The sequence below is a fragment of the Polypterus senegalus genome, chromosome 3 (genome assembly GCF_016835505.1).
Source record: "Polypterus senegalus isolate Bchr_013 chromosome 3, ASM1683550v1, whole genome shotgun sequence".
Lineage (NCBI taxonomy): Eukaryota > Metazoa > Chordata > Cladistia > Polypteriformes > Polypteridae > Polypterus > Polypterus senegalus.
The window spans coordinates 158,085,501-158,113,076 of record NC_053156.1 but is presented as its reverse complement, the minus strand read 5'-3'; the positions used below and the strand labels follow the sequence as shown (position 1 = coordinate 158,113,076).

General features: G+C 38.2%; 1 protein-coding gene across 1 annotated transcript in view; it reads left to right on the top strand.

Moving 5' to 3' along the window:
* The window catches only part of gareml (GRB2 associated, regulator of MAPK1-like), a 263,131-nt gene that overhangs the window by 222,658 nt on the left and 12,897 nt on the right, over nucleotides 1-27,576 (top strand). The window contains exon 5 of the mRNA XM_039748129.1: nucleotides 12,271-12,455. Within this exon, the coding sequence (XP_039604063.1) occupies nucleotides 12,271-12,455 (185 nt within the window). The remainder of the gene's footprint in view (nucleotides 1-12,270; nucleotides 12,456-27,576) is intronic.

Sequence of the window (27,576 nt, the reverse complement as noted above, 5' to 3'; positions counted from 1 at the left end):
TCATGAGTTTGCCAAACTCGCACAAACTACTCATGACTAGTAATGAGGCAAGAGTTCAAAACCAAAAGAATCAAAAGTAAAGCACTTAAGAAACTAGGGATTCCAAAAATAAGTCGACACAACATGAGCAGGAGGTAATGGCTCAGCATAAGGCTGTGGCCTCTTTGGCCTTAAACAGGCCAAGTATGGTCCAGTTAGCATTTGGGGATTGGTTTTAACATTCAAATCATTTAAAGAAATGACATAAAATGACAAAGCATAATTAATATTGAGCAGGAAATTCCTAATGAAAATACGACATATTCAAACACGTAAAAAACACCAAAGCATTCAAATAGTTTATTTTCTACAGGAATGTTATTGACTAGACTTTCTGTTTTCCTCTCCTGCATTATCAACTGGCCATACTTCATTTGGAATGCACTTTACTTTGTTATAATCAGTTTATTCTAATCAAGATGAAATTCTGCTGTTTTACTGCATGCTTTACATAGCCTATTCTTCATTTATGTTAATATTGTAAGGTTTAGCAATTTACTGTTATCATTTTGTAGTTGTAAATCTGTGCAAGCTCCATAGCCTGTAAGAGTGCCATACAATAACAAACTTATCTGAATATAATACAATATAGTATTGTGTTATAGATTATTTGTTTGTACTGAATCATTGCCACATGACAGGATTGTTGATTAATAATAAATAACAGATTCTACCCCTGACTACTTCACCTACCAATTCCCCTATGAGTTTTGACACACCATGGTTTTAAAATGTGCTTATGGATAAGTGCACTTTGTGCTTTGTAAATATTAAACTTACTTACAGAATAGTTATGGACAAATACAAATACTGGGCTTGGGTGAAGGGTGTAGGCACAATTAAAGATTTCAGAAGAGGCCCAAGCAGATTTCCAGCCTTCTATTTGAATTACTTTCATTTGGCTAGAGACTCTGACTTACCAAAGTGAAAGCAGAAACGGTGCATCAGTGTACATTCTTCATGTAACTGTTAACATGTTAGAGCAAACTTGTTTAGCCTGCCCCAATTGTACCAACAATTTTCTAGCGATTTTAGGCAATATTTCATTTGACCAATATCCTTTATTCTGAAACTAAAATGCAAAAATACAGTAATACTAATGCTAATTTTTTTTTGGAACCATCACTTACATTTAAGAGCATTACATTTTCACTTATTTTATTCTCTGGGTTTTAACTGTCATTCCCAGTTAAGAGCAGCCACGTCAGAGTAAATGCATATGATTGGTTGCATGCAGCTTGGGACACTATGCCAATTTCTTCATCCCCCTTTTAATTCTCTACACTGATCAACCCCCTTTACACTTATAACATAGGTAACAGAATTTTGCACACTTTTATTAATGAGCCTACAGCTTTACTATGATCTTAATTAACATATTTTTAAAACATTTGAAAAGATCTGATCATCAAGCAGCTGTTGCCTATAGGAACAGCCAAGAACTACATTTACGAACATATTGCCAATGTGCAGAGTCACACTAAATTATTCACGGTGCTTTAAATGCGTCTTTAATGTTTCTCCAGAGGAGCGGAAATGTAATTTCAGCTTTGCTGTGAGTGAACTACAACTCCTGAACTGTTCTTAGCTACTTATTTTTCATTCAGCAACTGCTAGAAAGACCCATTCATTTAAATGTATAAATATTTAAAAATTCTTCCAAGTCCTACAGGCAGAATATGTTCTTAAATGCATTCGGAGTCCAAGGCAGTGAGTAGATCAATTCCCATAAGTCAGCATCCCCAATTTTTCCAAGAACAAAATGTCAAAATATTAGAGTTAATTTGCATATACCATGGCTATTATCATTTTTAAAATATATAAAATCAATTTTTCTTCACCAGTTGCATTTTTTATGTTAGCATTTATAACATGTCTACTATATCACGTATTCCTGAGAGCTCCAGGCTTTGATTAATAGCTAGACCACATGGTGTTCTCTTAAGTATTTCAATTTTCCTATCATACTTTAAAGGATACTGTGGGTTAGTTATTTAGGTGACTGAAAATTAGCACTTTATGAGTGACCATGGGGGTCCATGTTTGTGTTTGCGCAGTTCCATAAACTGATGGGTTCAGGCTGCATATCTGGCTTGCATCTGACACTTCATGAATAAACTGTAATTCCCATTGGCCCTGTAATGGTACAAGTGCTTTCACAAAATGGGTAAATACAATACAGGATACCCTGTGCCACGGAGCTAATTTTTACATTCTGCTGGGGTTATGTTGTTGAGGTTTCAATCCATCCATTTAGTGAACTCAATTAGTGCAGTCCATGGTCATGGAGGTCAGAGCCTATCTCAGCAGCAGCAAAAGCAAGGCATTCCCCAAAGCTGGAGAGTATGCCAGCTTTTTAGTTCATGCAAAATATATTTTAGTTTATAAAAAATAATAATAACAATATTATTATGTTGAGTCAATTTAGAGTTACCAAGTAAATTAATAAGCTTACCTTGATGATACATAAATGAGGATATCAGGTGAAATAAAATGTAAACGGTGCAAAGTTGGCTGAGACAGCAATGACAAACACTATGGCACTGTAGTACCCAAGAAATCTGAAAGGTGTAAACAAAACTCACACATTTATACAGTAGAACCCCCGTATCCACAGACTCATTTTTCACACTTTCAAATTTTCATAGTTTAATGTGGCCCAAAAATGTTAAATGGAAAATGCCACTAATAAATGATCGGCACATTCTGTGAGCAGCTTGCAATGAAAACCCAGAGTGTGCCAGCAGTGCGCGAGGACATCTAACATCATTTTTGCCACACTGATGTGTCGAGTGCAGTAAAAGCCAGCCTTTAACCTCTTCTCACTTTCCACATTTTTTACCTGTTTAACACAGTGTTTGTGTGAAAGTAACCCTTCATTTTGCTTAATAACGACCACAAAAAGTAATACAATTACAATTTACAATTTATTTTTTTGTATAGCCCAAAATCACACAAGAAGTGGCGCAATGGACTTTAACAGGCCTGGCCTCTTGACAGCCCCCCAGCCTTGACTCTCTAAGAAGACAAGAAAAACCTCCCAAAAAACACACTTGTAGGGAAAAAATGGAAGAAACCTTGGGAAAGGCAGTTCAAAGAGAGACCCCTTTCCAGGTAGGCTGGGCGTGCAGTGGGTGTCAAAAGAAGGGGGTCAATACAATACAGTACAATACGCAGAACAGAACAAATCATCAATACAGTATAAAAATAATGATTTTAGAAGTATAGAGTAGAATTTAACAGTAGATGATATCACATAATATGATATGGATTTGTTTAGAGTCCTGGAGACCTCATCCATCAAGCTGCCTCCCCCATTTGGCCATTCCACAGTTGAAATAGTGCTAATCCGATGAAAGGACCCCTCATTCCCACGATTCCTGCGATTTTCCATCAGGGATGACTTTACCTTAGGCAGGCAAAACAACTTGGCAGGTGGGCCGTGGCACCTAGTGCCACATTTGAGTACCGAGAAGAGAAACAGAATAGGTGAGGGTTAGTATCTAATTATAACTATCATGTTACTTATGTTTTAATGTTAATGACTAACAACAGAGATGCAGTCTGTACAGTTAATCAGCAGCTCTAGTCAGGATATGCTAAACTGAAGTAGTGAGTCTTCAGCCGGGATTTAAAAGCTGAGACCAAAGGGACACCTCTTATAGTAGCAGGCAGACCAATGGTTCATGGTTTGGTTTAGGGGCCCTGTAACTAAAAGCTCGACCTCCCACTGTTATTTTATTAATTCTTGGAATCATAAGCAGACCAGAATCTTGAAATCTTAATGTGAGCTCTGGTTTGTAAGTCATGATAAGTTCAGACAAGTAAGTTGGACCTTGGCCATGTAATGCTTTATATATTAAAAGGAGGATTTTGAAATCTGCCCTGAACTTAACTGGGAGCCAGTGTATGGATTTAAGAACTGGAGTTATGTGTTTGTATTTTCTTGTTCTTGTAATAATTCTTACAGCAGCATTATGGATTAACTGGAGGCTGTATAAAGAACAGTTTGAACAGTCAGTGAACACTGCATTGCAGTAGTCAATCCTACTAGAAATAAATACATGAATTAATTTCTCAGAATCCTGTTTATTTAGAAAGCACCTTAATTTCCCAATATTTTTAAGATGCATGTAGTAATGCTGGCAGTTCTTCAAAACCTAAGAGAAGTTGTAAAATGCTTTCCATCAGTGAAAACAATGAAGAACATTGAAAGAAATAAATGTAAAAATGTGTTTAAACTGTGTGTGTGGCTAAGATATTTTTCATTGTTCTATATTCTTTGATGGTTAAGCTAAAAAGTCAATCTTGTTCACTTAAAAGAGACCACATCTATATAATGCATACTGTATTTTATCATTATATAATGTAAGTAATTTTGCATAATCTATCAATTAAACTTCATCATAGGTATGTATGTAAACGAAAAATGACTTGGGTTCGCTACCATCTGTGGCTTCAGAATTCATGGTAGATCTTGGAATGTATTACCTGTGCCCTTCACTACACTTCTGGTGCCTGTCTATCACAAGCTATACTTAAACACACATCCGCACCCAGCTCTATCAAAGCCAATTAATAGCTACCATTTAAATTTTTCTGTATTTGTATATGATCGGGGAGGAAAAGTGGAGGACCCAGAGAAAACCCATAACTCCTGCCTCATAACTCAAGACATCTGAGGTTGAATTCAGGCCTAGATACTAAATGGTTGTGTTCTATGATCATCATCTATGTCTTTCCGGTATAATCTGTTTTTTCTCAGTTCTTCTACCTACAGTACCTGAAGATTAGGTCGATGGGTGAATGTTTGTGTCCTATAATAAAATGCTGTCCCATCCAGGGTTGGCTCTTATATACCCTAACCCCTTATAACAAGGTACTATCATTATAGGCTACATCTTTCCAAGACCCCAAACTCAGAAAATAGGTGGATGGATGAAAATCATATAAGATTATTCGGAGACTGATTCATGTACCATCATGTATAATTTTTTCTCTTCCAGTATTTTATAAACGGAAATGTCCTATTTAATTTCGTTAAAACTCAGACATGGTTAAGTCTGGTCATTTACTGTATAATCCGAGCTTTTACCTTTACAGTTAGAATAAAGTTGAATTTAAACTTAAACAAAACCATTGATGAGACTCTAGAAAGGGCTGCAAAAATGTCCAAGACCCAGAGACAGCACCAATTGACTGTGAGAGGTGTTTGTTTAACCTGGAAAAGTTTAGAAAAGTACTCAGTTTTTATTTAATGATGTTATTTCTCCAAAATAGTCTTAAAGGTGTGACATTTTTTTAAGTTAGACAGAACCGTAATAAAACGTTTTGCTAACCATTCTCACCTCAGCTAAGCTTAATGTTAATGACCCCAAGATCAGAAACACACAGACAAAAATTGCATCCATGGTAGAACAGCAAATCAACAACTTTTGCTCACTAAAAATGCTTTCATGAAGTTAGTCTCCTGCACCTTGCTGATCCTAAAGAGTTTTACAGCACTATATGAACAGATGATCTAAAAGCAGAAAATTAGCAGAAAAGTGTGGATCTACTTACATCTGTAGGAGAGCTAATAGTGATTTAGTGCTTTACACAGTAAAAAACACTTATCACAATAATAGTAGTGTTATAGTTTGGGCACATTTTGATCCTGGATGATTCAGGACCATAAATTGTACTCTGTGTTAGAAGATTCATCGAGATTCATAGGATAATTGTTCTTGAGCAGAAGCTGAGATGTAGCTGTGCAGTGCAGCAAGACAATAATTCTAAAACAATTAATCAAATCTACATCTGAGTGGCTGAAGAAAAATCAGTTTAGAGTTGTGAAATGGCCTACTCAAAGTCAAGACATAAACCTCTTGGAGATATTATTGTAAACTTTTAAACAAGCAGTTTAGACACAGAAATACATGTATAGTTGTGTCGATGCAGATCTTAATGGGAGTTTGAGTGGACAAATCTCCACTACTGGTGTTATAAAAGTCTTTATCAATAAGTATAAGTGATGTCTAATTGCTGTTTTTGTTTCTAAAAGTGATATCACCAATTACTGTGTCTGAGGGTGTCACTGGTTTTTCACATTGAGAATTTACTGTTACAAGAAGAAGTTATTCTTATGAAGTTTTCTAATTTATTGCTATGCATCATTGATTCACAGTTAAATAGCAATCACCGGTCAGTAATCAAGGGGTTTCAATTGATTGTAAATGCACCTTATGTGGAAGGTCCCTTGTGGTGAATCTACCTGGTGGCCTATCCTACCTACACAATGAAGACAAAAGAACATTCCAAGCAACTTTGTGAAAAGGAGATTGAAAAGCACAAGTCAGGAGGTGGAGACAAGAAAATATCCAGGTCACTGAATATCCCCTGGAGTCTAGTTAAATCGGCCATTAGGAAATGGAAAGATTATGGCAGAGCTGTAAATCTGCCTAGAACAGGCCATCCACAAAAACGAAATAATTGTGCAAGAAGAAGACTTGTGAGGGAGACCACCAAGAGACATCTGAGACTCTGAAGGAGTTAAAAGCTACAGTGACTCAGATTGGAGAGACAGTGCATACAACTGTTTGCCGGGTGCTTGACCAGTTACAGCTTTATAGGTGAGTGGGAAACAGAAAGTACATGAAATCTTGGTTAGGGTTTGTCATATGTCATGTGGGAGACTCTCAAGTCAGCTGGAAGAAGATTGTATGATTTGATGAGACCAAAATTAATCTTTTTGGTCATCAAACATAATCAACATGTTTGGAGTAAGCCAAACACTGCACATTATCAAAACACATCATTCCCACCATAGGGCATGGTGGTGGTAGTATCAGGCCTCTGGGGATGCTTCACTGCAGCAGGTCATGGAAGACATGTGAATTACTGTGGAGTATCGAGTCAGACCACTCTAGGTCATTAAAAAAGCTTTTAAAAAGTCAGTTCACTCTGTCAGTCCCCATGCATCCTGACAGAGCTTGCTCAGTTTTGTAAAGACGAATGGGGAAAAATCGCAGTTTTAAAAAAGCTGGTAGAGCTGTCCACACAGACTCAAGGCTGTCATGGCTGCCAAAGGTCCAGCTGCTAAAACACTGACTTGAAGGGGATGAATACTTACAAGATCAATTATTTTGTATTAAATTTGTGTAATTAATTTAGAACACTTAAGAGGTGAATACTGTTTACCGGGACCATGCATAACTTTTTTAATTGATTTTAATGATTTTGTTACAATAAATAAATTACAAATCAGGGAATTTGAGTATAACATCTTGTTTTAAATCAGAGAAAGAAAAGATCTACTGTGCAGTAATAACAGAGCTATTGAAATAGGCAAGAGCTTGGCAGACTTTCAGCATGCTCAGCTAATTGAGGATAACATTGAGACATGTCTGCCAGGTTGTGAAGAACATTTCAGCTGCTTCTCAAAAGTTAATTTAGTTTTTTATATTTTTATTTAATTGGCAATCTTTTTTCCTATTGTGTTAATGTAATTGGGTTAGGATTGTTCCTGTTGTTGAAGATAAGGCTAGCAATGTCATGTAAATCATTATAGCAAATTGTCCATTAAATACTCCTGTCCCTTTGGGCGTGACCCCATACAGAGCTGTTAGAGGAATTAGGGATTGTCGTGACTCCAAGATTGCCTAATGGAGTGTTTCTCATCATTTTTGTTTCTTAATGTTTCAACCTGTAAGGTTATCTAGAGGTGCACACTTTTGAAAGCACACAGCTAGAAAAGGTAATATCTCCTATAAAGAGGAAAGCCTATTAATTTTAGCTACTTTTCTTTTAGCAAGAAGGCTATATGACAATACACTTTTTTCTTACCAATTTGAAATTGAGAGCCATTACATTCCAACTAATAAAGTGTTCTGGTCTTAATAAATAATCAGCTATTTAGTCTTTGGGTTTTACGCTTCATATTTTCTTATGTTCATTTGTTATCCTTTTTATTTTAGGTTTTGAGTTTCCCCTCAGAAAGTCAAGTTTGGTCTTACTTGCATTTACCTGTTGAAACACTTCCTAACCAGTAGCATCTCAAAATATTTAAGGGGATATCAAAGAAAGAAGCTGAGAACAGTTCCTTTCCTTTCCATGCCACATTACCTTGCTTTGCCCCAGAAATAAGAACACGATCCAACACTTCGGAGTCTTAATCCTCTGACATGATGGCAGTTCTTACTAAAAACAGTCAGATTTTTTCTGACAATTTTAGTAATGAAAAGCTAATAGGAAAGTAATATTACATTTACAGTTTCCTAATGTATAAGAAACATGGTACAGCTAAATATCTAGAATATGTTTACAGTTTAGTATTATAAACACTATAAATAGACAAGTCAATTTTTGTATGGCATTCTTCACTGAGTCCAGACTCAGAGTGCTGCAACAAGTTTACAGGTAACAGAATTACAAAATTTATCAATTACAAAATACACATAAAACACACACAAAAATAAAGGTTAGATTTAACACACAGTGATAAAAGCAGCTTCAATTGGATTAACATAAAAAGGATCCTACGTCCAAGGATATGGTTGGTTGACAATAAAGAAAAGAAAGACAAACTCTTGTCAGCACCATTCACAGGGAAAATGATCTACAATTAGTTATAACCAGTGCTTGAAGATGAACCAAATTACTGGTGGTACTCTTTTTATGGCTGTATGTTGAAATTCAGTCAAAGAGTTGGATGAGTGAGGTGTCCTGCACAAAGATTCACAAAAAGACACTGGTACCCACCAGTATGCTAAGAAAATATACCAGTACAGTGAAACTTTGACAGTTGATCAAAACCCAGGGGCGGTTTTGGGTGATTTAGGAAGGTGAAGATTTGTGAAAAGGTGTGATTCATGAAAAGGTGCTAGTACTCACCAATATGCTACTGCTATACTGCTTACCAGTTCACATCACGAACTGGTTTCATCAAAAAGTCAAAGACTAAGTTAGAAACAATCACAGTTATAGATACCTAAGGCAACTGACCACACACCCCCTACTGGACATTTTAAAGTATAACATAAACTGTGATTTGCAGTTTAAATAAGTAAATTGCCATGGACTTGATGAAGTGATGTGAGTCCACGGCAGTGACTTGTCAACGAGGATGAAAATTGCACTTTAGACTGATGGAGTGTTGTGGCAAAAAAGTGGGGGCTGACAGGGGGCGAAATCAGTTGATGCCATCAGGAAGTGTACCACTCACAGTGTTCAGAAAAAAAAACTCTCTGTGTGCTATGGCTAATGGAGTTACGCTTTTAGCTCATACTACAAGAAGATTGCAGAAGGGTCAAAGCTGGCCGCCAGCAGAACAGCACAGTGCAAATCTTCAAACAGATGCTTCATGGTGTGAGTCCATGGCAATTCACTAATACACAAAAAACCTTTCATCCTTGGATTCTAAGGTTTCCAATTTTTCTGGTCTATTTTCCATGAGATTATATAAATCCATAGGAGATGTTAGTGAGATTATTAGTACTAATAATGAGTATTTTACTAGTGAGAAATTCAAAATGTGGAGTAGTTTGTTTAATATCGCTAGTACTATAAAATGACAATGGTAAAATCGTATAACTATGCTGCACAGAGAAAAGAACTGTGTAATATCTGTCTGTAATATCAATATTTAATAAAATTTCTTATGGTAACTAAAATCATGTCAACGCAGCGAAAAGAGACCTTATAATAATAATTATACACAAACCGCTTAGAATTAAGGCCAAAAAGTTCTATCTTGGTCTCATCAGACCAGAGAATCTTATTTCTCACCATCTCAGAGTCCTTCAGGTGTCTTTTAGCAAACTCCATACTGGCTGTCATGTGTCTTGCCTCTCCTCAGTATGTGGAGACAACCAGGCACTGCTCATCACTTGTCCAATACAGTCCCCACAGTGAAGCATGGCGGTGGCAGCATCATGCTGTGGGGGTGTTTTTCAGCTGCAGGGACAGGACGACTAGTTGCAATCGAGGGAAAGATGAATGCGGCCAAGTACAGGGATATCCTGGACAAAAACCTTCTCCAGAGTGCCAAGGACCTCAGACTGGGCCGAAGGTTTACCTTCCAACAAGACAATGACCCTAAGCACACAGCTAAAATAATGAAGGAGTGGCTTCACAACAACTCTGCGGCTGTTCTTGAATGGCCCAGCCAGAGCCCTGGCTTAAACCCAATTGAGCATCTCTGGAGAGACCTAAAAATGGCTGTCCACCAACGTTTACCATCCAACCTGACAGAACTGGAGAGGATCTGCAAGGAGGAATGGCAAAGGATCCCCAAATCCAGGTGTGAAAAACTTGTTGCATCTTTCCCAAGAAGACTCATGGCTGTATTAGCTCAAAAGGGTGCTTCTACTAAATACTGAGCAAAGGGTCTGAATACTTAGGACCATGTGATATTTCAGTTTTTCTTTTTTAATAAATCTGCAACAATTTCAAAAATTCTTTTTTTTTGTCTGTCAATATGGGGTGCTGAGTGGACATTAATGAGGAAAAAAATTAATTTAAATGATTTTAGCAAATGGCTGCAATATAACAAAGAGTGAAAAATTTAAGGGGGTCTGAATACTTTCCGTACCCACTGTACATGATAGCCAACGGTTTACCTTACATCCATCTCTCTAATAGTACTTCCACAAATTCTAGAAGAGTCTCCAAAATTGAGCTGGCCCTTCCAAATAAGTGTTTTGATACTTACTATTGCTCCAAGAGCACACATACCACCACAGAATGATAGAAAATATACAGAAAAATACTTCATTCTAAAAGAACTGAACTTCCAGAGCAATTCAAGTGATCTCTGGTCCTCTTTTGTGTATGAATTTATGTTTGCAATCCATAATTTTGTCTAGTTGCAACCTTGGTTACTTATATACCCAAACCATCTCATGTTTTACTCCATGCATGGAGGCTAGAATCAGGGAAAATTTTCCCCCACGTTTCCTTCATTTTGCTAACACTGAGATGATTCAGTTTTCACCATTCACGTCAGCTATCATGTCTTTGCTTTCCCTCACCTGGCCACCTCTTGTACACTCCATGACTGCAGAGTCCTGCCTATAAATTCTCTCTATTGTAGTAGACCCCATTTACTCCATAACCAGCAGCAACGAAATCAACACTGGTGCACCAGAAGATGTGGCAGTCCTGTAGTGCTGTGAATCTGAAGTCGACACGCAATTTGTCGCACAACACAGCATCAAACAAATCAAATCTTCACAATGCATTGCTGAACCTCCAGCTCAGAAGCTGGATTCTGTTCACTGAGTTGAGTGTACAATAAAAGGTGCTTTTTCAAGTGTTGGAAATTTTATTACACTAAAGGAGAAGTTCATACGTTTTGTTATATGGAAACATTTACAGTAAATACTGACTAAGACTGGTGAAAATACTCTCAACTTATTTGGTAACTGTTGCTTATAAAGAAAAAACTTTATTGAGCTGAAGATCCCACACTGTTCCCCATAAAATCTTATTCAGTCAAAAGTATTACATTCTTTATCAACACAGCCTCTTTCCTAACGCTACAATACTAGTCGTGCACTTAGTGTCAGCACAATTTATTCTAATAAAGTGAATTATTACCCTAGTTGAAAAGTAAGCAATACTTTCTATGGTCACCTCTTGGAACCTAGTAATAGTAATAGTGACATATCAATACATAATATGAAGTGTGATTTGTGCTAACTGGATGTAATGAACATGTCAGGATGCTCTCTGGTATTCTGCTTCTCATTTCTTCTTTTGAAAACCCACAGAACAATACTGCTTATCCCTCATTCAGTAAATATGAAAACTGTAAGAATAAAGAACATGGAACAGGTTTGTGCTAGAAAGATGTACTGTATGTGGTGTCAACCAGTGAGGAAAAGACTGAATAACCAATTCAATGCCTTTGCAGAGTTTGAGATGTAGAGGGCCATTACTGCCATAAGCACCAAGCATAGTGGAATATTTACTTGAATGTGCAAGTGTTAGCCATATATAGCAAATATATATACATGAATATGAAGTAAGCATCTCAAGCACAGACACACCTCTAAAGGGAAAAAGTGTGTTATTAAGTTCTTACGCCATAACACATGGCCCAATCTATCATGAAACTGACGAAGTACAGCAAGATGATTTTTTTCAGGTCCTTCATCGTCACAGGGTACAGTGTACAGTATGTTAACTGTTAAATCTACACCTGCATATGACTAATTTTAGCTTTTTTGTATTTTTCTTTGTATTGTTTAGGTGAAAGAAGAATGCAGATTTTTAAATGCACCCCCAGTTCCTCCAAGAGGCAGCAAATCCATGTCTGTTCCCAGTCCTCCAGTTCCTCCTCGATTTCCCAAAGCACAGTTCCAACAAACACAGATCCATCCTGCACACTCTCCAAACCCAAGTTTATCCTACTATTCTTCTGGGCTTCATGACATGTAAGTACTACTCCTCCAAGACCTGAGGAAGTAAAGGTTACTTTTTTGTATTCCTTTTCTGCTGATCTCCTTATCAATATCTACAGTAGCTGTACGTGCTTTTGTGAATCTCTGAATTAATTCATTGTTTCAGCAGTGTTAATGCATAACATCCAGTTCTTCTTTGTATTACACTTACATATTTATTAGCTTTACTTAACTTGAAGCAATGAAGCAATGCATTAATTATAGCATTTTAGTTAACTGCATATGGATTCTGTTTCTGTTAATATTTTTCTTATGCTGAAACCTGCAAGTGTACTTCATCCACTATATTCTTATTCCTAATTGATGTTGGCTAATGCAATAGTCAAGCTGTAGAATCAATTAGGCAGGAAATGAAGCAGTTAGTGAGAAGAATCAAGTTTCTATTAAAAGGCAGTTTGAAGCAATAAATCACTTCACAAATATTTTGTCACTTTTACCAAACATACCAAGTTTCTTATGGGAGCTGACACAGACTCTAACACTGTATGACCCTGAGCAAGTTATTTCTCCCACCTGTGAACAGAAAAGAAATGTAACCAATTGTATCTCAAATGTTGTAAGTCGCTTTAGATAAAGGTGTTGGCCAAATATATAAAATAAAATAAAATGAAATAAAGCTTCAAAATGTACTCAGGTAGTGTAGTGTTTTGGTGCTGACTGAAGGGCAAGCCCTGCCTTAAATTCACACTCATACCTAATAATGAGACTGACATCAAAGGAATGTACTGCTGTTGCTAATCAAATAGGAAGATGGACTCAAAAGCAAAAGGCACATAGAGTGCATGGTCAGAAGAAAATGAATGAAAAGAAAAGGAGTGGAATCCATAAAGACGTCACCATTACACTAATGCAGTGTTTGTCACCCACTTTTGGGTCATGGGCTGCCACCGGTGGTCACAAGTTGCTATTGTTTTCTCACACAGGGTCATTGTAGGTTGGTCACATGTGACACGCCAGAACACACCCAACACTTCCCACTATCACAATCACACTGTATTGTTGGGTCGCAGAGACACTTACATGGAAAAAAGAGAGTCATAACACCAAAAAGTTTGTGAAATACTGCTCTAATGCTAATATAAGCATCAAGTGTTCATTTCACTGTACTTTTCAGTTATTAAGGGGTGTTCTGAAAGAAGATTGAACTCTAACTGAATTTACACTTAAAAACTCAACTTCTGCCCCAGCCTGAAAGAGAATGGAGAGGTAAGGATGACATCCTCTGAAAAGAATATTTATTTCCTACACAGACTGTAATTGACAATATTTCTCCAGCACATAAAGTAAATCTATACAGTATATGTATATATTTTTTTAATGGAAGCACAACATAACACAGAGTCACTAGGATTCTGGCAAATCTACCAGTGTCACTAAGGTTTTAATATTTGCAAGGAACCTGAAAAAGTACAGCATACCATGCAATGTGTTACTCTAATAGGCTTTATTAACAGCCTCACAATTAACAGAGCAGATAATTATGATGTCTTTGTGGTCAAACTTCACCTACATTTACCTACATGAACAATTTTAATATCCGCCTAACCAAACTAGCTCCTAAAGAGCAAATTGGATATTAAAGATAGCAAACACAAAATGTAAATGCAGCACTCACAGTGGCAAAAAGAGTGTTCAAAGTATAAAAGGTTGCTGAAAGATAGATGAAAAAGTGCTACCAGAAGCAGAATTTAAAAATAATTTCTGAAAGACAAAGTCAGGCTTCTCAATAAAAAACTAGACTAGATAATATTTTTAACAATGTCTCAATGTCTCCATTTATATGGGAGAAATGGCCACTCTGATGACACATGCTGATAAACATGACCACATTCTTCCTCTGCCTCCTTAGTTCTACAACACCTACAATATGGCAAAGTTTGTCACTCAATTGTTCTTTTTTTTTTCCATAAAACCTTATTTTAGAATAATTTGCACTAATTTAGCCATTTGTTTTCAAGTAAGGATGGGACTTACATATATACCTCCTAATAGAGTATAACTAAATGTAAGCTTATTTTTTAAACTACTAAGTTTAGATATTTACTGTTATGGATTTCATTTAGCTATACAGTACCACCTTTTATTTTAATCTCAGAAATATTGAGAACTAGCCAACCCGCGCCATACCATACGCCACATAATCAGGCCGGTTTTTTAATGTTTTTTAAGCACAGGGAGAAAATTAACATTTGAAAAATCGGTAATGTAATAAATCAGCAAGAAAAGCAACATTGTAACAATGCACGGAACGAACCAACACACAATCGTCCGTGACTGAAAACTGGCGGACTGCAATCACGCCTTCTCTTGCCAGATGGAGGGATGGGGGAGCACGGCGCAGAGTATGGAACAGGAGGAGAGGAGAAGGACATCCATTCAGCTCCCTCCGTCATGCTAGTCTGCTGAATTCTCGTTCAGTATGTACTGCCCGCTCATGTATGAAGGAATATTTTGGACAAAATTAAATAAATAAATAAATGCGCAAATAAATAAAAGTACTGTGAAATGTGAGCATAAATAAATAAATGAATCATGAAATGAGTGCCTAAATAAATAAATATGTCATGAAATGAGAGCATAAATAAATAAATGTGTCACAAAATATGTTTTTGTTGCTTATTTATTTATTTAATTTTGTCCGTAACATTCCTCCAAACCATCATGAAATACGACTTCAAATAAAACTGTCACTTTTACTCGTCAAAGTTGAGAGGGTGGGCTCTAACACACCCTCTAGTTACTGATTGGTGAATCAATAGCACAAGAATTAATTACAAAAATGCTTACTACTGCTGGGTTGTTGTGAGAATACAACAGTAAGTAAATGAAAAGATGGAACTCTGGAGAGAGCAAAATACAACACAATAGTGAACAAACGCCGCATAATTATTTATTGATGGTTGAACACTTTTGGAAAGACACTTGTCTAAAAAGGGAGGGTTTGAGGATACAATAGAAAGTGAATGAAAAGATGGAACTCTGGAGAGAGCAACATGTAATTGTCCGTGAGTGAAGAAGACGCAAGTTTGTCGTGGATGCGAATTGCTGTATGTAGCATGTAAAACAGTTTGCTATGGTGCACGCGGTCTGGTGCGTCGTAACCGAAAACTCGGTTTTTAAAGACAGCTTACTTCATTGTGTTTTAACCTCAGTTGTAAAGGATTGTTTTTGCACGCTGCATATGGCGACTCACCTCCGCGAGAAACATGCCTCTATGAACAGTCAAGGTGGCTCAGAGGAACATGAGGCCACTATGACAGACGAATATAAATGACGCCGTTCTTTCTGTGTCGTCGTGCTCGAGTTGGTGAGCGTGGCTGTGCAAGTTGTCGTCGTATCCAATGGTCTTGGAGTTGGTGGGCGTGGTTCCTCCCTGCGTGCGCCATAGGTGTCTTACTTGTCGGCGGCTTAGTGAATCCACGCCCCTTCTGGCGTGCTTTCCATGGGTGTCTTGCCTTTCCATGGGTGTCTTGCCTTAGTGAATTATATATATAGATAATGTTGTGTAAGATGACATTTACTCTTTCACCAATACAGTATACTGTTTTGCTTGAATCATAAAACTTGGTATAATGCATTAGCTATTTTTTAATTATTTGTCTATGATCATTGCATGGAAACAGCTAATTTGTGCATCTACTGTATGCTTATCCTTTTTAATTCATATTGCAGTACATAGATTTTCAGGCCAAAGTAATTAAAAGGCATGCAGTTGCTTTTCAAAAAGGATAATTAATTTATTCCACTTACATAAGGGTAGAAATGATGACATTTTACTGGAGAGAATTTTGGCCTGTAAAACAAAAGACTTTTACTGCAAATGAAATTGTAATGGCGTTCCCTTTGCATTTATCATGGGATCTGAATATTTACTCAATGATACCATTCAAAGCTGATAAATCACTCACTTAAAAACTAATTCACTTCAAGTTTAACAAAAAGTAAGTGTAGTAATTCAAAATTAGAAATGAATCTGGTCTCCAGTCCACTCCTGGCAGAAAATGTTTCTTCAGAGTTAACTTGCTTCATAGGAAATTCAGTATCTTGATGTTTAGACAAAACATATTTACTTGGAAGACTAATAGATCACATTAGTAGTATGAACAGCAGTGTTGCGACTCTGGACTTTACCTTTTTGTTTTGAGCTAATTAAACATTTCTAATCTATGCAAGATACTATGGGGCGGCATGGTGGCGCAGTGGTAGCACTGCTGCATTGCAGTAAGGAAACTAGGGTTCATGTCTCAGGTCCTCCCTGTGTGGAGTTTACATGTTGTCCCTGTGTATATATATATATATATATATATGTGGATTTCTTCTGTGTGATGCTAAATTTGGCTGGGTTCTATGTGTTCACCCTGTGATGGATTGATGTACCATCCAGGGTTTGTTCTTGCCTTCTGCCCTATGCTAGGTTGGATAGGCTTCAGCAGACCCAGGTGAATTCAGGACTAAGTGGGTTTGAAAATGAACAACAGACAAGATATTATAAAAATGAACAGCAATATTCTTTGAAATTATCTTGTAACCCTTTCCAAGTTTATGCAAATCAATTTTTCTATCATAGATCGTCTGAGATTTCATTTTTTGTGAGGCATGCTTCACATTAACAGATATTTGTTATTAACAGCAAACTAAAAATGCCCGAGTCTTTTTCATAGTCAGTCATGTTGTTTCATTGATTGGACTCCAGCTTTGCTAATTCCGTCTAGGTTTTGTTGAAGCTGTTAGCCTGGGGTTCACATACTTTTTCCAATCTACTCTGTGAATGTTTGAATAATTTGTTAAATATGTACAAGATCAATAAAGTGATTTGTACAACTATTAGTTAAAATTGATTGTGTTTGTTCGTTATTGTAAAATAGATAAAGATTAGATCATAATTTAAGACAAACCTATACATACTGTAAATGCAGTTATTTCCAAAGGGTTCACATACTTTTTCTTGCCAATGTATAAGGAATCAAAAATACATAATTTCTTAAATTTAGCGACATTCGGAGACTCTTATATCTAAACTTGCTTACTAATAATAATACAGATCAGCTGATAAAAAATTACCCCTCCAGACAAGGGTAGTTAAAGTGAAAAGGGATTTGCCTTGGATCAGTGATTATATTACAGTGCTGAAGAATAAAAATAAATGGAATACAAGAATGTTTCACATTTAATAATCTACTTACTGTAAAGTGAATCTTAAAACAGTAGAAGAAAGATCCTTACAAGGCACATTCTGGTTACTGCACCAAGTAAATACATGAACTGGTTATTAACTGTGGTAGAAATAATGACCTAATCAAGCTGAAGAACCAGACGGGAGGAAGCTTGTCCATTGCATCTTTCATTTCTCATCATGATGAGGGATACACTCCATCATTGCAGCCAGTGTTAGAATGGTCACAAAGTAAAGACAGAGAGTTATATTTATACATAACTGAATTTACATAACAGTGCTGTATTAATGCTCACTCTAATTGGTTCACTAGCTTGCAGTCACTCTGATTGCCAAAAAGACATGAGGTGTTTTAACAAAGAACATAAATCAGCTTACATACCCAAAAATAAAAGTCTCAATTCTACTACATTCTTGGTCCTTACAATACTTTTCAATACTTCTTGAGTTCCTGTGTGAGTGACATCTGTCTTGTCTTACAGGGTACATGATAGTCAACCATCACCTGGAACGTTCTTGTTCTTTGTTGTTCACTTGACTTTTATCTGAATTCCTGTTTTGCTTAAACTGATATGGGTTGCAATCTGGAGACAGAATTTTTTATGTTTTAAGAAATCGAGAACTATTTATCCATATGTTGATATTCATACTCCAGTTAATGTTCAACACAGCCATTGCCTCTCTTGGCATCATTGAAGGATTCAACCCTAGATGAAGACCAGTTGTCATGATTGTTTCACATTATCTATTTAATTTAAATAGAGTTTTTTAACATATTTGTTGGTGGCGTCCCAGTGTCCCACATTTTTGACATACATAAATTCTGTGAGAATTCTGCTGTTGGTGCAAGACACCTCTACACCTAACTCTGCAAGAAAATAGTTCAAAGGGTTTTTAAAGTAAATGATATTTTATTTCAAAGCAATTTTCATAATGACCACAGAAATGGATAGCTACTTTGCAACATTTCCTTTTCTCATTGTGGCCATATACAAACATGCTGAATTTTATTCAGGGCATTTTCTTGGAAGAAAACATAAATTGCCACTTGGAACACCAAAGTCAGTGGGAAATCCCCAACCCACACATAGAAAAGGGAAGTAGTGATGGAGCTCAAAATATGCGTACCAAAGACCACGAATAGGGCAGAAACAGGCCAGGGGGTGTTCCCTGCTTGATGACATAAGTATCAGTGTTGGAGATTAATTATTATTTTGTTTATTATCGATATTTTGTGTAAACTGTAAATTAAGAATAAAATTGCAAATGCAATAGACAGACTAATACAGTCTTTGTTTAGCTTGAAGAGGTCTATTAATCTCTTACATTTAAGATCTCTCACTTAAAGGTTTTCCAATGTTGTATCTGTCCTAGTGTCTTTATAAACAAAAGGAACTCGTTTCTGTATTACATCTTGCCTGAAGAAGAGGCCTGAGTTGCCTCGAAAGCATGCATATTGTAATCTTTCTAGCTAGCCAATAAATGTTGTAATTTTACTTGACTTCTCATTACATTCACAATGGTTAACACGGTACAACACCCTAGTACTACTGAAAAAACAATTAGTTCATCATTTTCTTTTTTCCATTTTTGGTTTTGAGCACAGCAGAAGAATAATATAAATAAAGATGAATGAGACAAAGAAACTGCAGAAGACAAAGTCCATCTTTAGTGAATAGTCTCCTATCAATGCTGAATTTTCATAATTTTTTCACATGGAGTATTTTTTAAATCAGTAATAGAATGGTGCAATAAAAAAAAAACAAATCATACTGTGGTGTTGTTGCAAGATTGGAAACTGATGATTCTGTGCAATTCTGTGATTTGTATTATACTTATAACACATGACTTTTGTTTTATCGAATATATATTGCCATTCAGAGATGTTTGCATCTTTTCAGTTATTTTTATATTTTATTTAGAACATTTCTGTCTATTATAAGAAGAAATCCTGGAATGTAAAAGCAAGGTGACGATATGTGATTTTCTCGGAAGTTCTCGAAAGACATTTAAAAGACCCATGAGACAAAAGAGACTTGCCACGGAGCGTCTCACGGGGACCGTAAACGTGAGACTTGGTGCTAAGAGACTGTCCCTGGGCCATCTCGCGGGGACGTGGAACATTCTTGCAAGACACGCCCTACTCACAACAGATATCATATAAGAGTGCATCCATCAAAAAACAGTCAGTCATGTAAAAGCACGTAGTGCACACACATCCTGTGCTCTCAACACATATAAAGCGTATAAGGACAATATGGAGAATAGACACCCAAAGGCGTTGGAGAGAAAAAAAGGTAGATAAGAGATTATGAAACCAGCAAAATACAAAAGTATTGTAGCGTCCCAACCAGGTTGAGGCCTTTTTGGTTTTAAGTGACTGTTAGGTCCGATTGAGGGAGGGCAGAGTACAGCAGGGAAGACTGATATCGGGGTATTGATTGATGCGGTAAGGGGGGCGAGACACGGGGGAATGAGGGATTGGAGAGGGTGCTAGAAAGTTGTGTTTGGGGTTACGAAGTCAGTGATTGTTCAAGTAAAACTTTTGTGACACTTTATCATGTCAGTCTCTACAGTATCAAAGAAAAGATAGAAAAGATTGCATTACAGCAAAACAAAAGGTGATTAACCATCAGAACCAGGTGTAATTGAAAAAAGAGCAGGACAAATCGAGGTCAAAAATAAAAGGCAAAGAGTAGAGTCTTTTTGCATTCGCATCATTCTTATGCACAAAACGTGGATTTACACAATAATAGACCATACACTATGAGAATCTGTGGTCCTGCAACAGTTAAAGCAACGACAAGTTGAATTTCAAAGAATACACAATTCAGTCAGGTGTATATTTATGATCACGGAGAAGCAATGCAAATTTTAACCGGCAAAAAGAAAGGTAATGTATATATTCCACGAATAACATTACACACCAAAGGAGATCGTGATATGCCATTCGTATTAAAATGTTTACAGTTTACTGTGAGAATAGCTTTTGCTATGACAATCAATAAATCACAGGGACAAACATTAGAAAAAGTCGGATTATTTGTTAGAGAAACAGAAACAATATTCACACACGGGCAGTTATACGTTGCATTGTCACAATGTGTCTCCAAAAAATATTGTTTTTAATGAAGCTTTAAAGTAAAAGTGCAAATAATGAAATTGAAACAATTCCAAAGAAAAAAAAAAATTTAAATTGTATATCCGATTAACCAAACATGGGTTGGCAAGCGAAGCGAGCAGGGGACGAAGCCCCCTAGTCAGAAAAAATAATAATAATAATGCATACATAACATATGTACACTCTTGAAAATAAAGGTGTCAAAGTGGTTCTTTAGAGTGATGCTATAGGGGACCAATCCAAATGACGTTTCCAGGAAGAACCATTCATTTACTTTGATTTGTAACACATTTTTGGTGTACCACCATTACATACTGTAATCAAGCTGTTATGTAACTCTGTGTATGCCTCTCTGATTTGTGTTTTCTTTAAGTGCATTTAATTGTTTTTTTCTATTGCTTCTTAATTACCTTATTAGGAACATAGTGTTCACAGTACAGGCTTAAACCTGAACTTACACTTTGCCACAGAAAACAGTAAGAGACAGAGTTTCACAATTGAATATATATTACATTGACCGTTTTTTCAAATGCAAGTAACAACTTTCCTTTTAAAACCTTGGTCATTCCTCAGTGGATTACAAAACACCCTCAGGTCTGAACTGTTTTATTATTGCCAATCATCATTGTGGTTTGAAACCTGGAAGAAATCCATGTGAATACAAATGCAGAAAGAGAAAATACAAAAAAGAAAGTATTTGTACGTACCTTTCTTCTTACCTATTCATGCTATTCTCACTACCTATGCTACTTCATACTCGAGGTACTCCTAACTGTAGCACTTTATCTGGTTATGGCAACCCTTTTGCTTTAGCTGACCTTCTCCGTGTATGGGTTGAATTTCCGAAGTTTGGAGACTCAAGATAAACTAGGGATGTTCTTGCTTTTATTGACCATTGTAAGACTTTTATGTCCATAAGACTACTGGTTGAGACAGAGTCGATTGCATCTCTTTCTGTTGTGTTGTCAGGTTGTCCATAATTTTGGTGGAGTGCTGTATGTCATAAGATTTGGACTTGAAGTGCGTTTAAGGCTATTTTCCTGGAAGTATTTCTTCCAACTGATTATGTTACAGTGATGGAAGAAAAAACAAGAAGTTCTGTACAAGCTCCAAACCAATGTATTCAGGATTTTGCTTTTGACTACAGAGCCCTATGTCTTTGATTTAAACCTTCTGTGGAAGAAAGTGAGTTGGTGCATTGAATATTAAACAACTGTAATGAGAGGTACAGTACACACAGTAGATCAGCTGGTTAAGATGGGATCCATGATAGAATGGGAATGGTCAGCTAAAAAGGGCTTGTAATGATTGTATCCGCTACACTTCACTAAGTTTACACTGAAAAATTATACTGATGATTGCAGGTCAACCTCAAACTGCCTTCATCCCCTTCCCACAGTGCAGAAAGATGACTTATAAACCACACAGAGAAAAGATGCAACAAAAAAATATATAATTAATACATTTTCTACAAAACCCCCATTTCCAATATATACAATAAACACAAAGCATAAAATTATATATCCAAGAATTTTCCCCACCGTCCATTTGATTTAGTCTTTTTTCCATTTTCCTATTTCCCCATAGTTCAGTTCCTTAGATATGCTAATCCCAGAATAAAAAAATTTACGGCTCACACTGCTTCGATCCCTTTCACAGTAACCTCTGCATATTCAAAATCTTCGAGGTGGCCACCCCAGACTGCGTTGGACTTGTGGTGCTCCTCGAAAACAATCTTTCTCCTGGACTCATATTTGTCATGTCTTTTTTTTTCCTTTGCCATAAAAACTCGGGCTGTCTTTTCTTCCTTCTCTTCCTGCCTTTTCGCGTCCTTATTTAAATAGTGCGTACATTTCCATGGCACTCCCGGAAATCGCAATGACAGCCCTGTACCTCTCAAAAGGTCCTCTCAATCCAACCCGCCTATCTTATCTTCCGTATGCTCAAATGACAACGGGATTTTACATAGAGAGAACAAAATATATACATTTTTATGTGGCAGTGCTACAGGCTATTGAGCAAAAGTCAAAGGTCAAACAGCAGAAAAGGACCAATACAATAAAAGTGACCTACCTAGGCCATAGCGATGTCAATATAGTCCAACGTAAAGACACAACCCCTTTGTTTCCTCAGCTGCTGTTAGTACCAATAAAGATTAGAAGGATAGAAGTGAAGGCTGTGGTGGATACAGACAGTACTTTAAACTTAGTGCAAGAAAGTATGTGGAAGAAGATGGAACCCCTACAAGGTCAATTGCTATCAGATGATCAGCATACCTTTATAGTGGCTGATGGTAAAAGTCGTGCTGCTAAAAGTAAAAAAATGGCCTTTGTATAGCATGACTGCCATTTTAATTTCGATGTGTATGTCATGAAAGATACAGATCAGTCATTTCTTCTTTTGCTGGGGTTGGACTTCTTACATTTAACTTCTACTATTCTGAACCTGGGGAAATCAAAATATGATATAAAAAAAACTAAAATGTTGAGTTTCACCCATTTCTAGCCCATTTATCTTCTACAAATTAGGATTTAGTTTCTTTTCTTTATTTACATTTAATATGATTCCGAGTTAATGGGTCGAACCAAAGTGACAAGTCATGCCATAAAGACTTTGGATGTTCAGAATTAATGGGTCAAACCAAAGTGCCAACTTATGCCATAAGGTCTTTTGATGAGGAATCTGTTAGGAATGAGTACATTAGAGGGTCAGCTCAAGTTGGACAGTTGGGAGACAACATCAGAGAGGCGAGATTGTGTTGGTTTGGACATGTGCAGAGGTGAGATGCTGAGTATATTGGGAGAAGGATGTTAAGGATAGAGCTGCCAGGTAAGAGGAAAAGAGGAAATCCTAAGATGAGGTTTATGGATGTGGTGAGAGAGGACATGCAGGCACTGGGTGTCACAGAGCAAGATGTAGAAGACAGGAAGATAGGAAAAAGATGATCCGCTGTGGAAACCCCTAATGGGAGCAGCTGAAGGAACAAGAAGAAGATCTGCTAAGTCTTGCACCTATCAAGTTTCCCCTCTCAAAAAAAGAGAAATAATAAGGAAACAAGCAGCAGATGTTGGAAGAAGACATATACAGACATCATCTTCTGCTTGGGCAGCACATGTTGTTATTGTGAACAAATCAGACAGCACTTATCATTTCTGTGTTGATTATAGAGATTTTAGTGGTAAAACTCTGTTTGATGCCTACCAGATGCCACTAATACATGTAATTTTAGAATCCATGCAAGGAGAAACATACTTCAGTACTTTAGACCTTCAATCAGGGTATTGGCAAGTGGCAGTGGATCCAGATAGTAAAGCCAAGACTGCAGTCACCACACCATTTGGACTCTTCCAGTTTAAAGTAATACCGTTTGGACTGAAGAATTTTGCAACCTCATTTCAGCCTAACAGAGTGAGTTTTAGGTAAACTACGAAAATCTGTTATGTACTGTATATGTTGATGATATTATCATATTTTCCCCTTCTCTGGATCATCATCTTCAAGACATTGAGATGCTTTTTTAAAGACTTGAAGAAGCTAAACTATCCCTGAACTTAAAAAATTAGTCATCTTTAAATGCGAGTTTTAGGTCATGTAGTCTCTGAAGAAACAGTATCTGTGAATCCTGAAAACGTTGAACCAATTACACACTACCCAGTCCCTCAAGATCTTAAATCGCTACAAAGATTCCCAGGTATGGTAGGATGGTATAACAACTTTATAGCCCACTTTGCAGACCCATGAGAACAGCTTCGTTAAACTCAAGGAAGCATTGGTATTTCCACTAATATTGTCTCAACCAGATCCCAATTTCATGTTTCAGGTACAAACTGATGTGAGTGCCTTTGGAGTTGGTGCTCTGCTAACTCAGTGAAAACAGGGCACAGAAAAGGTAATTGCATACACTTCCCATAGCTTGCTTCCATAGCTTTGAGAGGAGCAGAAATAAATTACTCCGCTTCCGAGAAAGAATGTTTGGCAGTTGTTTGTCTAGTGGAAAAATGGAAATATTTTTGGAAGGAGTGACGTTTCAGGTCATTAAAGACCATGCTGCCTGAACTTGATCCTTGAACTGTCCTAAACCATCATCTCGGCTCACTTTTTCTGTATATTGAGGCTGCAACAATTTGACTTTTTTACTGCCTCCTAGAAAGGGGTATTAAATGTTATTTCTGATGCTGTATCACGTAGCCCTGCAGGTTTCTTCTTTGTATACCTGTGACCTGCCCAGAGAGAGTATCTCTCCCTACCTCCCTAGATATGATTAGGAAGGCTCAGGAAGACAATAAAAGCTTTTTGCCTTTGTTTAAGACAGCTGATGTCCCTGATCAAAGGAGCGGCCACATCTACTTTGTCGTAAATCAAGGTGTTTTATATAGGAAGCTTCCTTTGAACAACCAAGGGGCACTTTTACAGGTAGTTGTAACATCCTAACCTGATTAATAATTTCCTACAGTATTTTCATGATTGCCCATTCAGTGGACTCCTAGGTCGGCTTAAAACTTTTCACAGGATATTGGGTGTGGGCTGGTGGCCAACATTATGTAAAGATATCTATAATCACGTCACCTGTTAAAAATATAAGCCAAACTGTCAGAAGCCTTCTGGGCTAATGCAGACAACTAAACAGTGGAAAAAGTGGTAGGTCTTGATTTTATGGGACCCTAGGAGCAAAAACGGTTACACCTTCCTGTTGGTTATGATTTACTATTATACAAGATAGGTGGAGGTTTTTGCATTACAGGTGTAATAAGTGGAGACCAGAGACGCGGAAAGGTTTGGGGCAGCCACCCGTTTATTACGGTTTCCCGGCTGCAAAAGTCTTTGAGGCATTGTAATAGTTGTTTACACAACAGAGTCCAAAACAGAACTGCCTGCCTAAGCCAAGGCAGTGAGCTTTATAGCACAGAGGGCGGAAATGATGTCGTCCTCTGGGCGGAACTGGAAGTGACATCATCCTTGGGGCCGGAACCGGAAGTGACCTCATTCTTGGGGCCGGAACCGGAAGTGATGTGTCCTTCCTGGAAATGGCGGCTCCTGGTGGGATTTCCGGTAAGACCTGCAGAGAACTCAGAAAGAGCGTCAGTGCACCCCCCCTGGGCAGATGTATAAACAGTATTTCCTAAGCCCTTCAGCTGCTTCCCATGCACACGTGTGTGACAAGACTCCCCTCAGCCCAGACCCGCCGGGTCGGGCGACCTGCACCGAGAGGTCGTGGGCCCGGGAGAGGGCATCGGCGTTGGCATGAAGAGACCCCTGTCGATGAACGAAGCGTGATACTTGTACTGCTGCAGGTCAAGAAACCACCTCGTGACCCGTGGATTCGACTCCCTGTGAAGGGCCATCCACTTCAGAGGTGCATGATCCGTCACCAGAGTAAACACGCGACCCAAGAGGTAGTACCGCAGCTGAGTTACTGCCCATTTGATCGCCAGAGCCTCTTTCTCCACCGCCGCGCACCTGGTCTCCCTGTCCAACAGTTTCCGCTCAGGTACATAACGGGTGTTCAACACCGCCGACGCTTTGGCTCAACACGGCACCCAAGCCTGTGTCCGGCGTCCGCCTGGAGGATAAAAGGGAGAGAGAAGTTAGGGGAGATCAAGATAGGTGCTGAAGTCAGAGCCCTTTTTAAGTCACTGAATGCAGCCTCCGCTTTATCAGACCATACCACCGTATTAGGAGCTCTTTTCTTTGTCAAGTCGGTCAAGGGCGCCGCTCTCGAGAAGCGAGGCACAAACCGGCGGTAGTACCCGCCAAACCGAAAGGATTGGACTTGCCGCTTGGTTTATGGACGGGCCAGGCCATTATGGCTTGCAACTTGGAACACTGTGGCCTCACAGTACCCCGCCCACTAGGTAGCCCAAATATTTGGCTTCCCTCAATCCAAAGAAACATTTCTTGGGGTTGATTCGAGCCCGCCTCTCCCAGTGTCCGTAATACTGCTGTGACCTGCTGTATGTGTTCCTTCCAGGTGCTGGAATAGATGACGACGCCATCCAGATAGGCAGCACAGAACGAAGTTATGGGGCCGGAGCACTTTGTCCACCAGACGCTGAAAAGTCGCAGGCCCTGTAACCCAATGGAAGGACACGATACTGCCAGTGTCCGCTAGGAGTGCTAAACGCGTTTTTCCTTCGGACTCGCTAAAGGAACCTGCCAGTACCCCTTTGTCATGTCAAGTGTAGTCAAGAATTTGGCTGGTCCCAGTCTCTCGAGGAGGTCATCCACGCGAGGCATGGGATAAGCATCAATCTGGAAACTTGGTTAAGCCGACGGAAGTCATTGCAAAACCTCCAACTGCCGCCAGGCTTAGCAATCAAGACGATGGGACTGGACCAGGGACTACTACTTTCCTCGATTACTCCTAGTGCCAGCATTCGCTTGATTTCCAGTTCCACTTCTACTTTCTTTGCCTCCGGAGTCTGTAGGGTCGCCACGGACGATCACCCCGGTCAGTCAATATGTCATGCGCAATCAGAGAGGTCCGACCGGTTTTCACTTACCACCTCTGGGACAGAGCGGATAGCTGCTTCGAGCTCTTGTTTCTGCCTGGGGATAGCTGCTCACGAAATTAAGGGAACTTACTTCGCAAGAGAGAGCAGGGCTGTCGGAGGAGGGATCGGGACCCTCTCCTTCCACGGTTTCAGCAGGTTTACATGATATATTCGCCAGCTGGTCGGCGATTGGGCTGTTTCACCAAATAGTCAACCAATCCCTTCCTTTCCTTAATTTCAGAGGGGCCTAGCCAATGGGCGAGCAGTTTAGAGTGAGAAGTTGGTACCAATACCATGACGCGATCCCCG